At 32.1% G+C, this 16,449-nt stretch overlaps 1 protein-coding gene across 3 annotated transcripts in view; it reads right to left on the minus strand.

Moving 5' to 3' along the window:
• Positions 1–16,449, minus strand: part of LOC139513634 (neuronal acetylcholine receptor subunit alpha-10-like) — an 88,677-nt gene that overhangs the window by 21,169 nt on the left and 51,059 nt on the right. For all 3 annotated transcript variants that reach the window (XM_071302304.1, XM_071302303.1, XM_071302302.1), the window contains exons 2-6: positions 8,923–9,001; positions 5,208–5,356; positions 3,459–3,503; positions 2,435–2,544; positions 1,365–1,903 (exon numbers count right to left, since the gene is read on the minus strand). In XM_071302304.1, the coding sequence (XP_071158405.1) occupies positions 1,365–1,903; positions 2,435–2,544; positions 3,459–3,503; positions 5,208–5,356; positions 8,923–8,971 (892 nt within the window). In that variant the 5' untranslated portion in view covers positions 8,972–9,001. The remainder of the gene's footprint in view (positions 1–1,364; positions 1,904–2,434; positions 2,545–3,458; positions 3,504–5,207; positions 5,357–8,922; positions 9,002–16,449) is intronic.

The raw sequence follows: 16,449 nt of genomic DNA on the forward strand, positions 1-16,449 counted from the left end.
AAGTAATTTTTCCATTTTCGTACATTGCTATGTGAGCGCTTAAGGGAGCATATGTACTTCTAAAATTAACCGTTTAAATGTTCAGCCTTAATGAGAATTAATGCCTTATTTAGATATTATGCTCACAAAATTAACAGGAATGTGTCAACTTAGACATTACAGCACATTGGTATTCGTAGATGACATTCTTTACGTAATTGCTTTATGTACCGTGATTAAATCTGCCAATTTTATTAGCTGGTTTTAAATTAAATCTAAATTAATGATAGCACGGTAGTTTCACAGTCCTTCGGCTTCAATGTATTGATTAATGCATTTAACAAGCATAAGTTGAACATCAGATTTACAGTACTGAGCATACACGTAAAATACAGCAGTGAAATAATCTTGCAATTTAGTTATATATTAATACCCCTGTAAACCAGACGTGTATACCTAGTTTGAAAACACAATCGAATCATAGGCATGACAATAGAACAAACAGAAACTAAAACAGCTGCTTGACAACAAAAACATTGATTCTGTCTTAAGAGTTTGGTACGTTGGATAGCACATGAATGAAAAGCTCCCTATTTCTGTATCTAGGTTCAAAATTCAAGTTGAATCGATTTCATCATTCACGATTTATTAAACGGTAATCTCAATCCGTAAACGAAATCAAGTAACAACAGTCAATGTTTTCTGTAATACCGAAATGTTAGTACCAATCGGGTGTATGACTATATGGTATTTATGTACTTCGGTGCTTGTTTTGTTGCAGTTCAGTATTTTGGTTGATCCATTGCTTTCCTCTAATAGTTGATTTGTTAACCTCGGTTTTAGTTTGTAACCCTGAGTTGTTTTCTGCTAATCGATATAAGACTTTTGAAGAGCATTATTCTACACTATTGCCTTTGTTATACATCACTCATAAACTATAGACATCCAACATCGTTAAAATACATTTATGTTCATACTTGTGTTCTTTATTCTACCAACATAGGTAAAATACCTGTATGTTCAAACTTTTGGTCTTTATCTTACCAACATCGGTATACTACGTTTATGTTTACACTTGTGGTCTATATTATACCCATACCTTTTTAAAAATGTGATTCACCTCACTTTATTGGAATTGATGAGAAATATTTACAACCAAGTAAAAAACCGAATCTTACCAAACAAGATTCTCTTCATCAACGGTATTCTTGTCATCATTCATTTGACATCGGATAGCAATATAACTGTTCAACAGCTTTTTTTTTTAAAGCTTATTTTCTCAGTTATTCTACTTAGGCAGCTATTAAATTTTACAAAAGCAACGTTTGCTTACTTATAATATATTAATACAAATATTATCATTTCTTTCCAATGGAAGTACTCACCTATTAAAGGCACATCAGATGATGACGGTGGCAAACTGTCAGCAACGATCATCAGAAATACAGTCATTGACAACAAAGTAGTTATTCCCATTGAAACTTTCTCGCCAGATTCGCTTGGCATATAGAATCCTAACAAGGCAACAAGTGTTATCAATATACAAGGCATGACTAGGTTAAACATATAAAACAATGGTCGTCTCTTAATCACAAAGAAATAATTTATAAACACATAGGGTTCAGGGCAGCAGGAAAATGTGATAACTTGCCGCTGGAAGTCGAAAACAATTAGTTCCCATTCTGAACTGCTGACATAGTTTGTTAAATCTCCCTTTTCTGCGTCATTTTGAATATTTATTTGAAACGCATCAAATGCCCAAGATGCAAAATCCATCGAACAATTCTGAACATCAAATGGAAAATATTTAACGTCAATTGAACAAGAACTTTTGAATATCCACATTGATAACCACGTGATATTTCCGTCAAACGTCACGATCACATTTGTACTGACGGTGGATACTGACGATGTTACATCTGCACTGAAACGAAAATTTTAATTTTTATTTTTTTTCTATAGCGAATTTTGTAATTGAAAACATAGTATATCAATATAATAAAAAAACAAATCTATTAATTTGCTTGAATTAAATAGAGGCAAAACAACGTTGACACTCATATCTTCCTGTATAGGTTTGGGTGACATTAAAAGGACTTTAGTTACGTCATTTGGACTTTAATGTTTGATTGTCTCATTGACAAATCATACTACGTCTTCTTATTGTTATATTGTCACATATTTTAACAGATAAACATACTAAAGTTTCATTAAATAAAAATCCTTAAAATATTTGGGTCATTTAGAAAAATGAACGAAAAATCTACCAAAAACTTTGTCAATATTTTATTTATTATGATTCCTCTCACTAAACCCATAAACAAAGATTTTTCAACATGATTACGATGCCTTGTTTCATTTCAATGCCATCGATTGTGACATTATGCATCTTTAACTTTGTTTAAATGGGTATACTTGCACAAACAGGAAACTTTTTAACATTACGTTTACTTACTTATTATATAAAAGAATATCTGGTCTCCAAACTTCCGTGTATGGTAGCCGTATTACACTGGTATTACCGTACTTTCTAGGATCCCATCGTAACATGTAATCTTTCCATCCCTAAAGAACATATGCAATTGTAAATACTTTTAGAGATTACGAGAGGTAGTGGATTGCCTAATATAAAAAACATATTTCTTACATCGTTTTGATATAGCTTCGTTATTCTGTTTATCCGTTATTTTCTCGTCAAAATAAGGTGAAACGATTCCCATAAGGTCATGATCACAGTCATTAATCTTTGTTTTAATCAAAGGGTCAGAGTAAGTCGTCTACCAATACCAATAACAAAAACAACAAGGGGTCAGTTTTTGGAAAGGTTGTCCTTGAAGATGACCAGTGCAGTATTAATCTTAAATAAAGACTGATTATTATTACGAGTGTAAATATTCCTTAGGTCATACGATAAGATTTTTCCTTGAAATTTAGACGTAAAATCACTGTTGGTACTCACTCTCGAAGTATGAGAAAACTATACCTTCATATCTTTACTTTTGTCAATTCATCCAGAAGTATCTTTTAATGTCTCAGATAAAATCCAACATCTTAATAATTCATTACTTTTTTTCAAAAATTGGCACAATTTTTAAACGGATATAAAAAAAAAAATTTTTTGAGGGGGGGGGGAGTGTCCCTTAGGATACAGACTTGTAAGTTGATGCCAAACTTGAAGGTTGTATGCGACAAACTTTTCGTAAATGGTACAGTTTTTGGAAACAGAAAGACGATGACAAATTCATTGTCAATACAAATGCAGACGACAAATCTTTAGCGTTTAATTTTGCTAACAATTTTTATGTAACATTTTCGCTACAACTAAATTAAATGTAAAAAAGGAAAGACATAAGGTCTATGTGGTTAATTGTTTTTAATCATATTGAAAATCGTTCACTTATTCACATACTTTATGCCAATCATTTGCAGTGTTGCGACAACATAACCGAGTGCCGATCATTTTACAAAACATCTCTCACCTGGTTAAGCCAACAATTCGTTGTAATGATCTGATTTTTTTCATCCTATAAAAAGAATAAATCACAGTATATATTTTATTTATCAACTATCGTTTTTATATTTAATCGATCTATTTTGTCACTTTTTATCTATTGTACAAAAACAAGAAGACACATGACTTCAACATAATTAAGAAGGCTCAAGTGCTCACGTATACTAGAAGTCAGTACTTTTGTGCTGTGATGAATAATCATTGATATTGTCATATTAATAAATCTACTGTTTACAAAACTTCGAATTTTTAAAAAAATAATAAGAATTTTTTTAATTAGGAATAGATTAACTAAGAAGGTATAATTGGAAAAAACATATCAGAATGTTGGCCAATCGAAACTCTTCAACTTTATTTAGCTTTTTTTCTTCTTCTTTTTTTCCATTCGAGTGTCACTGATGAGTCTGTTGTAAACGAAACATGCATCTGGTGTACACAATGTTTAGCCTAATATATGTTTAACTCTTTATTGAACAGAAACAAACGCAGTTATCTTTAAACTCAAGCAAATAGTAAAGAAACATATTATATATGCGGTTTTTCAGACGAGGTGTATGGCGTTTACTGTAAACCAACTTATTTTCGCGGATACTTTATTTTGCGTTATACCAATTCAAGTCCATTTCGCGGCTTTTTAAATTCGCGATATTCTCAATTAAAAATATAAAACAACACGTTTAATAATTTATTGCGTCCGAAGCGCTTTTCTGGATTTACCTTCATCAGGAACGCTCAAAGACAAACATTTGAAATCCGAAGATGTATAAGTACCGATAATCGTTGAAGAGCTATATGTTAAAAATACCTAAAATAAATAGCCAAATTCATCTAAAGCCAACTTTGCCTGAGGGAGTTGAAACCTTAGTTTCATAATAATTTCAAAATTTATAAACGGACAATTTTAGTAAAGTTTGTTTAATCATGTCAGTACCGAAGTACTGACTACTGAGCTGATGATACCCTCGGGGACTGATAGTCCACCAGCAGAGGTATCGACCCAGTGATGTAAAAATATAAAACAACACGTTTAATAATTTATTGCGTCCGAAGCGCTTTTCTGGATTTACCTTCATCAGGAACGCTGATGTAGTTTAATAAAAATTTACTTTTTCGCGACGATTTATATTCGCGGTTTTTTTTATACTCGCGAATGTTAAGATGGTTTACAGTATTAAGTTTATCATAGTCATTGTTGAAATATCTAATAGCTTTCTGGCGTCCATTATTTAAGTCTATTTTATATTTGACGATACATTAAGCCCACATGCATATACCCTTAACAAAAGCAAAACCGTAAATTCGTTACTTTAACAGAAACAAGTAATGGCATACAGATTTTACACAGAACTACAAAATACATGTTAACAAATATTAAACTAGCCCGATTAAAAATTGAATATATTAACAAATAAAAACAAATAGTGGAATCGCATATATCTATTAGAAAAAGACACTCAAATAGAAAACATTACTTTCATATGGAGTATAGCTGATTCATCATATAATATGACCGTTTGTTTCCGATGTTTAAAGTATCCATACTAAAACACTTAAATTAAGTTATATTGCTACAAAATTACCATTGTGATAATATGCACTAAAAAATCATTGGACGTATTCGATTTTAAGAATTATTTTCTAATTGTGGAACAAAGAACCACAGAAACAAACAGTCTAAGTAACAATCAGTCCTATCTTGAAAAGATAATTCTCTTACCACATCTATAATTTGCGCCAGTGCAACATCAAATGTTACATTTAATGGCCATGAGTGATTTTCTGACGGACGTATTCGCTTATCGTAACTAGTCATCAAATCTCGAACCAAACGATATTCGTTTTCATCTGTTAAAACGTAACCTAAAACTAAAAAGAACATTTATCTAAAATTTCATTATTTTATTTTCATGTTTTTGTATTTTGGACATGAATCATCTAAATAGAAAGCAATTATGTAAGCTCAAGAGATTTCATTTTAAAAAATATCATATATGTATGGAAGATTTAGAGGAATTTGCAAAAAGGAAAAACTAAATATCTGATTTCCAATTACTTTGAAAAAGTATTTTTGGTAGGATGATACCCTTTGGAAAATTACACTGATGAAAAACAAAGTGCATATCTTTAAAAGTATATCTTATCGCGGCGAAGGTGTTCTCGATGACTAAGTGTCAACTATCATATATTATAACTACTGCTGATCTAGACACTCTAGAGGACGAAGACATAATAACAATAGTAGACAAATATATTTATGTATTTTCAAGTAGTCATATCATAATCGATTTCAATAAAAAAAAACCAAAAAAAACAACATGTATACTCACGACTGCTTTTAGATTACTTTTTGATTAAATTCATACGATGGCTCGGTGATTACTGTTCATGAGCAGGTTTTTTTTGTACAAAAGCATGACAGATAGTTACTGTAAGTTAGGATAGTGTGTCTACCATTTTGATATTGTTTGGTCAATTAAAGAGTTTTATGATGAATAAAGACAACAGAAGTATACCGCTGTTTAAAAGTCATAAATTGACTGACAAGATATATATAATGTTTTCCATAATTTAATACGATATATATTTCAGTTTTCTAGGTTGTGTCTTATGTACTATTGTTAGTCAGGCTTTTTAACCATGGCTTTGTCAGTTTATTTTCGATCTATGAGTTGCAATGTCCCTCTGATATCTTTCGCCCTTCTTTTATAGACAAAATATGCATACAAAGATATCTTCTCGTGCGATGATTCTTTAATACTAACTCCAATTTTAGTGTAGACAACATTTTATTATAATTACATAAACATACGACAGAATACAATGTATAACAATATTTTGGTAGATTCAATTCCGATTTTGACAGAAATATGCCCACTTCCAAAAAATTGGAATTTATGACCAATTTATTTGTATTACAATTTGCAGAAATATTGTCTTTCCGGCAATTTGACATGTGTTTGCTAAAATATCCTGTGATGAAATCACAGTCAATACAATCATGTATATAATGAAAATAAACTAAAGATAACTTTATTGATTATTAATTCGAATCCTTTACATTTCCAAGCTCGTCTGCTGTTTGTCATAAATTTTGATGTAGTGATTGTTTTCAGTAAAAACATATATAAATGTCAATTACATTACAACAGACAAAAGTAGTTTTGATCATAAAGGAATCCGTATTATTCAAACCTTTTTGTTATTTAAAGCGTGTACTGGGCAATAATTCAAATTCTGATGATCATAAAGTGCAATGGAAAATGTGTATAAATGATAAATATCTATGATATCAAACCATTCAAAATTACATATATTCTACATAAGAAAATGCATGTACCGAATCATGAATAAGATAGTTTTTTATCCATTCGTTTGATGTGTATGAGCTTTAGATTTTGTCATTTGATTAGCGACTTTCCGTTTTGAATTTTACCCGGAATCAGTATTTTTGTGATTTTCTTTTTGCACTGCTCCTGTTCTAAGTTCTAATGACATGTTTTTATTTAAGATATTCAATACACAAATTTTCACTCAAGTTTTTGATTGATGTGAAGGTTGAATTTTAAATAAAATCTGTGATATTATTGTTTATAACGTAATCGTATGTAATGAAAAGTAATCATAACTACTTTTATAAAAAAGTGTTCAATGTAATCGATTACGTTAAACAAGCAAAGTAAATTTGTAATTGTAACTTAATAAATTTCTTTTAAAAGTAATCAACTTCTCCCCTGATCATGATGATTATGAAATGACGAATTTCGAGTTTAGCTGTACATGTAGCTATGAACTGTCTACATCTTATAGAATTTTATGAGAGAAAGAACGTGACATTTAATGTTACTAAACTGATTAATTAAATCAATTTGTTACGTAAACGATTGACAAGAAAAAGCTATTACCTTAGTGTAAAAGATAATGTGACAGCGAATGGTATATCTGTGTAGTTCAGATTCTAATTTTGTGTTTGCTTGTGTTGAAGTTTGGCCAGGGAAAGTTGTATAAATGAAATTAAGACGATGTTTAAGTAAAAGTACTCTTCGAATTTGTTGAAAATGTGTGATTATTCTACATGCTGCCGGTATTTTCTTCAAAATTGTTTGGCACAGCTTTTTGGAATTTCGATTTATAAACCTTATTCTCTTAGTATTTTGTTTGACCTTCCAACTGTTTTATTTCGAGCACTATTGGTGCGCCTTTTGAAGACGAAATTGACGTCTGGCGTACAAATGTATCAGCTTTGTATTTTTTTTTTTTTTACAGTTGACCATATAAATCGTAACTTGGTTGGAACTTTTATAAAGAACAGTTACACTAAGATGTTTTCTTCAGGTGTTAATTTTCATATAGTTATGTAAGATCTTGATATTCCTGCTGATGATTTTGAACAATGAGGCATTGCACATTAGTTAAAGACTACCACACTTTTTTTCTCTACATTTTTTTTTTATCTGAGAAAGAATTATTTACTCTTTTTAGTCTAATGTATTTATATCGATCGACTTACAAACGCTTTGAACACCATTTACTATCTTTTTTTTTGGTCTGAATAGTTATGAGTTAACCAAGGGCACTACAGACGATCGTGGTATATACCCGAAAGTTCTTGTTTATAAACTATACTTCGAATAACTAAGGAAACTATCTGGGTTTAAAAATGCATGATTTCAATATTTTATAATTTTTTGTTTTCGATATTATGTATGGACACTTGTTTTTTGATGGAAATCAAATAATCATTATAATGTGTTAGTCTAAGATCTGTTTTTGTATGTTCATTGCAGTATACCCAACACTCAATCTTATATCTTCTTGTTTGCATCATTCTCGACAGTGACAGGTTTATTGAATAAAAGTTGTCAAAATGGCATAGACGAGAAAGAAACCCTTTCAAAGTTACAGGATTGAAATATTTAAAAGATTTATCTGAGTATTCGTTTGTCTGTCACGTCTTTCAATGTACCTGGCTGGTATATTTATATATAAATTTTAAAAAAGATGAAAATTGGTGTACAACACTAGAGTTTTCAATCTAGACTGTGTTGTCCTTTTTGACGTTATCTGTAGAAATAATCAAATTGCAAACATCACCTAGAGGATTAAAACAGGGACCAAATCCAATTAAAGATAGAAGATTTCTAAGAAAATTTTCTTCATTCTACATCTGAACAAATTTAGCGTCAGTAACTCAATTATGGTGTAAATTTACTTCTTTTACGTATATGCATGTCGCATATTTACATGTTACTTCATGTGAACTCTAAAGTTAAAAATATGATAGATCTCTAATAAACAGGTGAAACACGGCGTCTACAGACATATACTTATTTATTATGGATTATTCGAAGGCAGAGTAGAGTTTGTATACAAGATGTATGGAAACCTCATTTTGTTTTCAGAAATAATATTATGAAAACAGACTTTTTACTTACATGCTACAAACATTAATCTCATTACGTCGAATTTCAGCGCCACTGTCATATTGTATTAGTAGTTGCACTTAACGTGAACCTGGAAATATAAACAATGTACAGTGTCAACATGCGTAAAATTACATAATGATAGTTCGCATGCATCACTTCGTATGATAATGCTATAGATTCAGGTGTACTGGAATTGCAGATGATATTCTGAAGCAAGAACTCCGCGGTAGAATTGATCATTATTTTAGATGTTACAAAGCGCTGTACATTGACAGTGGATCGCAATCGATATCAAGGTCAATCTCTTTATTTATATCCCCAAACAAAATGACCAATTGAAAGTTGTGAATTTCATTGAAAAAAGAAAGATACCAGAAAATTCATGAAGTTAACAATGTACCGCTGAAATTGTGCGCAAAAAAAGAAGAATAAAATGCAATGGGCAATCCACAATCAACAAAATAACACAGATACATTAGAATGAAAATTAAGCGTGACGAATACCACACAATCCGGTGATACAGGTGATACAGTTATGCATACAGCTCCTTTACCATAAACTCTATCCGTATAGTGGATGCCACAAATGAAACAAATTTGAAATCGTTTATGACATAGATACTCTGTAGCTCCGTACTTTCGTGTACGTATCAACCCTGCATATATGGTATCGTGGCAGGAGACACAAGCCTAAACTGGAATCCGCTTGTATTACGTTACACTCAAATAAAGTGTAGTAGTCAGCCGAGAACCAGCTTAACACTATCGCCGTAAATGGTGGATATCATAATGCATAGGAAAGGAAAGGTCATAATAAAAAAAAGTGAAGATGTCTCTTTTGTCGTAACATTAGTTATCATGATTCACGTCTTCTTTAACAGAATCCATAAGGTTACTAGAAAAAAACTAAACATGTCAACAGAAACAGATACATTTAAAAAGAAAACACCATGCAAATGGTTTAACGATGGAATTAATAACTAGATTGCTAGGAGGTGTGGCATTAAGATTCGACTACTTTCATACTTTAATTTGATTAGCAACAGACCTTCATTCAGACCATAAGAGATATTGCGTAATAACCAATTCATTCCATTTTTCAATAAAGCTGATTACAACAAACCCAAAACAAATCAACCAATAGTTTGCAACGGCTTTCAACTATTTAGGTTAAATCATTGCTGGAGAAGGTTAATCCAGAAAATAGCCTTAGACACACGAAATTTATAATGCGTTATACTCATTTTAAAACAAAATTAGCAAATTTCAGTTGACAGAAAGCCTATAAATTCTATACGTCCTTAATATTTCTCGTTGACTATTAACTAATCATTAGAAAGATTGGTTGTGAAAGGAGAAAATTGTGATGTAAGCATGACGTAATTTGATTCAGATTTACGTACATTTTACAAGTTTTTAATCGGTAAATACTTTTTTCATAGCACGAATTTAGTAAAAAGTTATATCACAAAAATACTGAACTCCGAGGATAATTCAAAAAGGAAAGTTCTTTGACAAAAATCAAAAACTCAAACTCTTTAAACGAATAAACAACATATTGATTCAAAAGTTTGCAATGAATCTATGTGAAATCAGTTTTCAGTTCTAAAATTGTATTTTATGACTTAAAATAAGACCCCTTTGAGACTATTGATGTCACATTTGGAAAAGACACTTCTGTTGGTTTTTTCCGTTGTTCATAAAATTATATATCAATATAAGTCTTATTTTTTACTTCTAAAATTGTAGTTTATTACTTGAAGTTAAAAACCCATGAGAGTATTTAAAAGACGTTTTTTAAGTGTTATCTGGAACACGTGACCGATAGTCATAAATCTTTGATATAAGGAAGTAGAACGATGAGTAGGATTCATTTATTTTCAAAAAGTGTTTAGAAGAAAATCAATATCTTACCTTTGAAAATATTTTACTGTTATGAATATTTTCAAGTACTATGACTTCTTTGCAATGTTAATTTGTAGAACACTTCCTCTAAAATGTTCTTTATCATTGTTTAAGTTATAACGTATATATGAGGTAATAAGAGTTGATTTTTTGTTGTTGCAATATACAAACAGGCACAGAGCTTCGCTGTTTCAGTTCAGCACACCAACACTGCTGGTGATCCGATGGATTAAACTGTTGTAGAGTTGTCACTGGTACAGACGTACTTATAAATATAATTATTTTCTGTGACTGTATCTAACATTAATTTGTAGGATCCTTTACTATAGATAATTTAGCTGATCTGTAAAAATAACATCTCCATGCCTTATATATCATGTACCGTTGTACGACGTTAAATTAAAACTGACGTGGAAAGGTAACACCCGGCCACAGAAAGCTTCATTTGTATGAAGCCTAGGTGGTCCTGTGGTCTAGCGGGACGGCTACAGTGCCGGCGATTTGGTGTCACGATATCTCAGTAGCATGCATATATGGGTTCGAATCCCGGCGAGGGAAGATTTTTTGCGAAAGCAAATTTACAGATCTAACATTGTTGGGTTGATGTTTAGACGAGTTGTATATACATTAATAAATAATATGTACACAGCCATGTATCACCATCATTCATAACATGCTATTATGTAAAACTTTACAGTTTAATGTAAGAAGCCAAAATTAGTCATAACAAACGTCAACTCTAAATGAAGCTACTTATTTAGCTCATTTTTGAACGTCCGTATATATTTTTTTGTAGCAATTTTACTTGAATCTCTTTAGCTGAGATGTTTGAAATAAAGATTTGCAGACTCTTTTGAATTCATCAGTAATAAGTTCACTGAAATTAAATATACATCAATATTTTACTTTCATTGAATTGTTTTCCGCGATTCATTATAACAATATCCCTATTCCAATCCTAGGGAAAAATGAGAGGATGAAAAACAATGATTAAAGTGGTTTTAGTTTGTGTTGGTGTTATTCCTTTCTATTTTTTATGATTTTATCTAGCGAACATTGCCTATTTAAATGCTCTTATGTTTACATAGCAATTATTTTTTCTTAAGAAAATACTTAAATTCCAATACAAGCAGCTGATATAAGAGATAACAACAAGGAATCTCTGCAATTACCACTATATTCTGTGTCAGCACTGGAGTTTTAAATATGCAATCAGTGCGTCAAAATATATACCATTATTATGTTACTAATTTAATATCTATTAACTTGATGCGAAACAACGTTGCACAGCTATGTGCATCATCATAGAAGTCAATAATGTTAACCCTTGGTGCTTCCAAAGTTGAATAAACAACACTTTCAAAACATTATTTCTGTGATCTTTTTAAAATCCATTTCTTACCAACACTCTTAACAGAGTCTTTTAATTACGACAGGTCTAAAACTGTAAACTTAATTAGAACCGTCTGATCAATTTGTTCAAAACAGTAATCATAGAATATTAGCTGGTTAGAATTAAAAACGTTGATGCTGCGTGTAATAGATTCTCAGTTGGATGTAAATAGAATGATTTAGTGTTAACTGAGTCTACATAAAACATAATTTACTCATCCTTTGATATACAGACTAAACAAACTTTAATCAATTATCGATAAATTTCACTTACTACGAAGGAGATGCTTTACTTTTGATACTTCCTCAATATTGTTAGTTTTAAGTGTTGGATAAATAACAACAAAAAACATCAATTGATCTTCCTTTGATTCAATACTGCTTGAATTTTTTAATTCTCCACATTCCATATCCAGTTCCAATGTATATAAAAGATAAGCCTTTTCTTTGGATTCCTTTGTTGTTGACAGAAGTTTCACATTTTAAGAAAATGACAATTGCTTAGGGAAATATATGTGTTGTTATAATAGCTAATTCCAACTTTATATGAACTGATGTATTTCGTCCAGTGTATCTTTCAAGTGATAGGTTTAGCGCTAAAAAAACAGGTTCAATCCACCGTTTTCTACATTTGAAAATGCCTGTACCAAGTCAGGAATATGACAGTTGTTGTCCATTCGTTTGATGCGTTTTATTATTTGATTTTGCCATTTGATTAGCGACTTTCCGTTTTGAATTTTCCTCGGAGTTCAGTATTTTTGTGATTTTACTTTTTTTCAACTATGCTCAGGAAGATAACTAGATTTTATATTCACTTGGTGCTAGATTAGATTTTCAACGAAATAACTTACGCGATAACAGGTCACCCAAACATTCCGAGCGCATACAATATTGTTCATCGGCACAAGCTCTCTTGCTTCGATATTCTGAGCAGAAAATGGTGCTGTTTTTGAAATATTTAGCCTCACAAGCCCTACCCGAACCCCCATTCACTACAATCGAGAAAAGCTTGCTATCATGAGCATAAATATAAATGTCAGCGTGTTAACAAGACAATATGTCAATCTATTTTTTTTAATTTATTTATTGACAAATGAAATGTATTTTCTACATTCAACTCAGACTTTTGTATTCTATATATAATAACATAGATGATACAAACGGATAAGATAATTGATTGAATAAAAACAATCAAAGTGTTATGTTTTAAAGACATGTTGCACATCCCCATAAAACGCTGTGCACAACGTATATCTAACTTTACATTTCCATTTATTCATAAAAATGCAGGGAAACTGCAAAAAGACGTACCTCTGAGGGCTATTCGTTGTTTTTTTTATAATTTGGATTCAAGTTTACTAGTAATTAGAAATAGTACAAATACGAGTAACCGGAAATTACTGATAAAGTTGGTCACCATTATTGTTTTATAACATTTTAGCACAGCAGATGTATTTTTTCTTGACTAAAAAAATCCGATTAGTGCAGATGTCAAATAATTATCACAGCTTAGGCTTTTCTAGAAATGGGTTTAAAAAAAAACTGTTAATGTGGATTTCTGTTTTTAAATGAAAGTAACGAGGACAAGGTTATTACAGGAAGGTCACGTCACATCTGAAGCTAAATTCTAAAGGTAAAAGATCATGACAGCATGATTGTAACCTTGTAAGTATGACAACTATTCCATTGGTTACACCGGTAGTACTGACAAATACAATTATTGACACTGTAAAAATGTTTGTCTGATTGGATACAATTGAATTGTGTCTATAACATGCACAAGACACTTGGTGTTAAAACATTCGTCTACTCTTTATTAGAAAGTAAGGTGGGAAATATGTGTAACCTTCAACCAACAAACAAGTTGAACCTCGTCTTATTCTGTATGTGCCGCCTGTCCCAAGTCAGGAGCCTGTAATTCAATAGTTGTTGTTTGTTGCTGCATATCATATTTGTTTTTCGTTCATTGTTTTTGAATTGTTTTATATAATTGTCATTTCGGGGCCCTTAATAGCCGACTTTAAGCAGTATAGGAGTTGAACTTGTTGAAGGCCGTACATTGTTAGGTCTTTGAGACACAAAAAAACTTAGTTTAACCTTACCTTTTTGGGACGATATCTTGACCCTAATGGCATAACAAGAGTTTGGTAATGATTTCTTTTCTTTTTGTGGCTGTAGTGGTCCTTGGGATAGAGACACACTTTGTAGCTGTTGGTGTTCTAGGTTGTGTTAATTAAACAGGAATCTTTTTGTGGCTGTAGTGGTCCTTGAGATAGAGACACACTTTGTAGCTGTTGGTGTTCTAGGTTGTGTTAATCAAACAGGAATCTTTTTGTGGCTGTAGTGGTCCTTGAGATAGAGACACACTTTGTAGCTGTTGGTGTTCTAGGTTGTGGCTGTAGTGGTCCTTGAGATAGAGACACAGTTTGTAGCTGTTGGTGTTCAAGGTTGTGTTAATCAAACAGGAATCTTTTTGTGGCTGTAGTGGTCCTTGAGATAGAGACACACTTTGTAGCTGTTGGTGTTCTAGGTTGTGGCTGTAGTGGTCCTTGAGATAGAGACACACTTTGTAGCTGTTGGTGTTCAGGGTTGTGTTAATCAAACAGGAATCTTTTTGTGGCTGTAGTGGTCCTTGAGATAGAGACACACTTTGTAGCTGTTGGTGTTCTAGGTTGTGGCTGTAGTGGTCCTTGAGATAGAGATACACTTTGTAGCTGTTGGTGTTCTAGATTGTGGCTGTAGTGGTTCTTGAGATAGAGACACACTTTGTAGCTGTTGGTGTTCCAGGTTGTGGTAATCAAACAGGAATCTTTTTGTGACTGTAGTGGTCCTTGAGATAGAGACACACTTTGTAGCTGTTGGTGTTCTAGGTTGTGGCTGTAGTGGTCCTTGAGATAGAGACACACTTTGTAGCTGTTGGTGTTCTAGATTGTGGCTGTAGTGGTCCTTGAGATAGAGACACACTTTGTAGCTGTTGGTGTTCCAGGTTGTGGTAATCAAACAGGAATCTGTAAGTCTGTATTTTTTCATTGTCGTGGTTTGTAAAGTAGTGATCATCTAAATTATGTTTTCTCATTGCAAAGCCGTGTCATTGTTCTTGCCGCTTTAAGAGAACTTTGTTTTATATAACCATTTTTATTTTTTGAACCCATAGGGTAATTGGGACATATAAATATGGCCACCTAGGTCCTCTTTAGATCGACAATAAACTCCTTGTCAAAGTAGGGCATACGTTTAACAGTGTTAGGTGTGTAAATACACAGCCAAGTCAGGTAGGAATGGGGAATGTTAAATACGATAACTCATGAAGAGAGATTGCTACAATCTTTTAACATTACAACACCGTTTCAACAACTCTTTAAGGGTTCCATATGATACATGTTGCAAGGCAAAAACTCTGTTTTTAATCCAGCATACCATTCAACTTTCCCGTCCATCATTTCAGCCGTTCTTTGCAACACCTACACATTGAACTATAGATCTTAAGATGTTCTTGTCTTGGATGTTCATGACATATTTGCTACTGGACGTAAATCAAGTAACAATCATTTAATCAATCTTTTATTTATGTATGGTATTTCGTGATGAAAACAAATCGTCATCACGGCGATGATAAAACGTTATAAATCGGATAAAGTTGACCCCTTCACTAAGCGATAGATAAGAAAGGATGCGAGTATAGATTGAACGTCCTTCACTCTGTGATAGATTAAAATGAGTGCCTTTAAGGAGTATAGATTGAACGTCCTTCACTCTGTGATAGATTAAAATGAGTGCCTTTAAGGAGTATAGATTGAACGTCCTTCACTCTGTGATAGATTAAAATGAGTGCCTTTAAGGAGTATAGATTGAACGTCCTTCACTCTGTGATAGATTAAAATGAGTGCCTTTAAGGAGTATAGATTGAACGTCCTTCACTCTGTGATAGATTAAAATGAGTGCTTTTAAGGAGTATAGATTGAACGTCCTTCACTCTGTGATAGATTAAAATGAGTGCCTTTAAGGAGTATAGATTGAACGTCCTTCACTCTGTGATAGATTAAAATGAGTGCCTTTAAGGAGTATAGATTGAACGTCCTTCACTCTGTGATAGATTAAAATGAGTGCCTTTAAGGAATATAGATTGAACGTCCTTCACTCTGTGATAGATTAAAATGAGTGCCTTTAAGGAGTATAGATTGAACGTCCTTCACTCTGTGATAGATTAAAATGAGTGCCTTTAAGGAGTATAGATGGATG

The sequence above is a fragment of the Mytilus edulis genome, chromosome 2 (genome assembly GCF_963676685.1).
Source record: "Mytilus edulis chromosome 2, xbMytEdul2.2, whole genome shotgun sequence".
Lineage (NCBI taxonomy): Eukaryota > Metazoa > Mollusca > Bivalvia > Mytilida > Mytilidae > Mytilus > Mytilus edulis.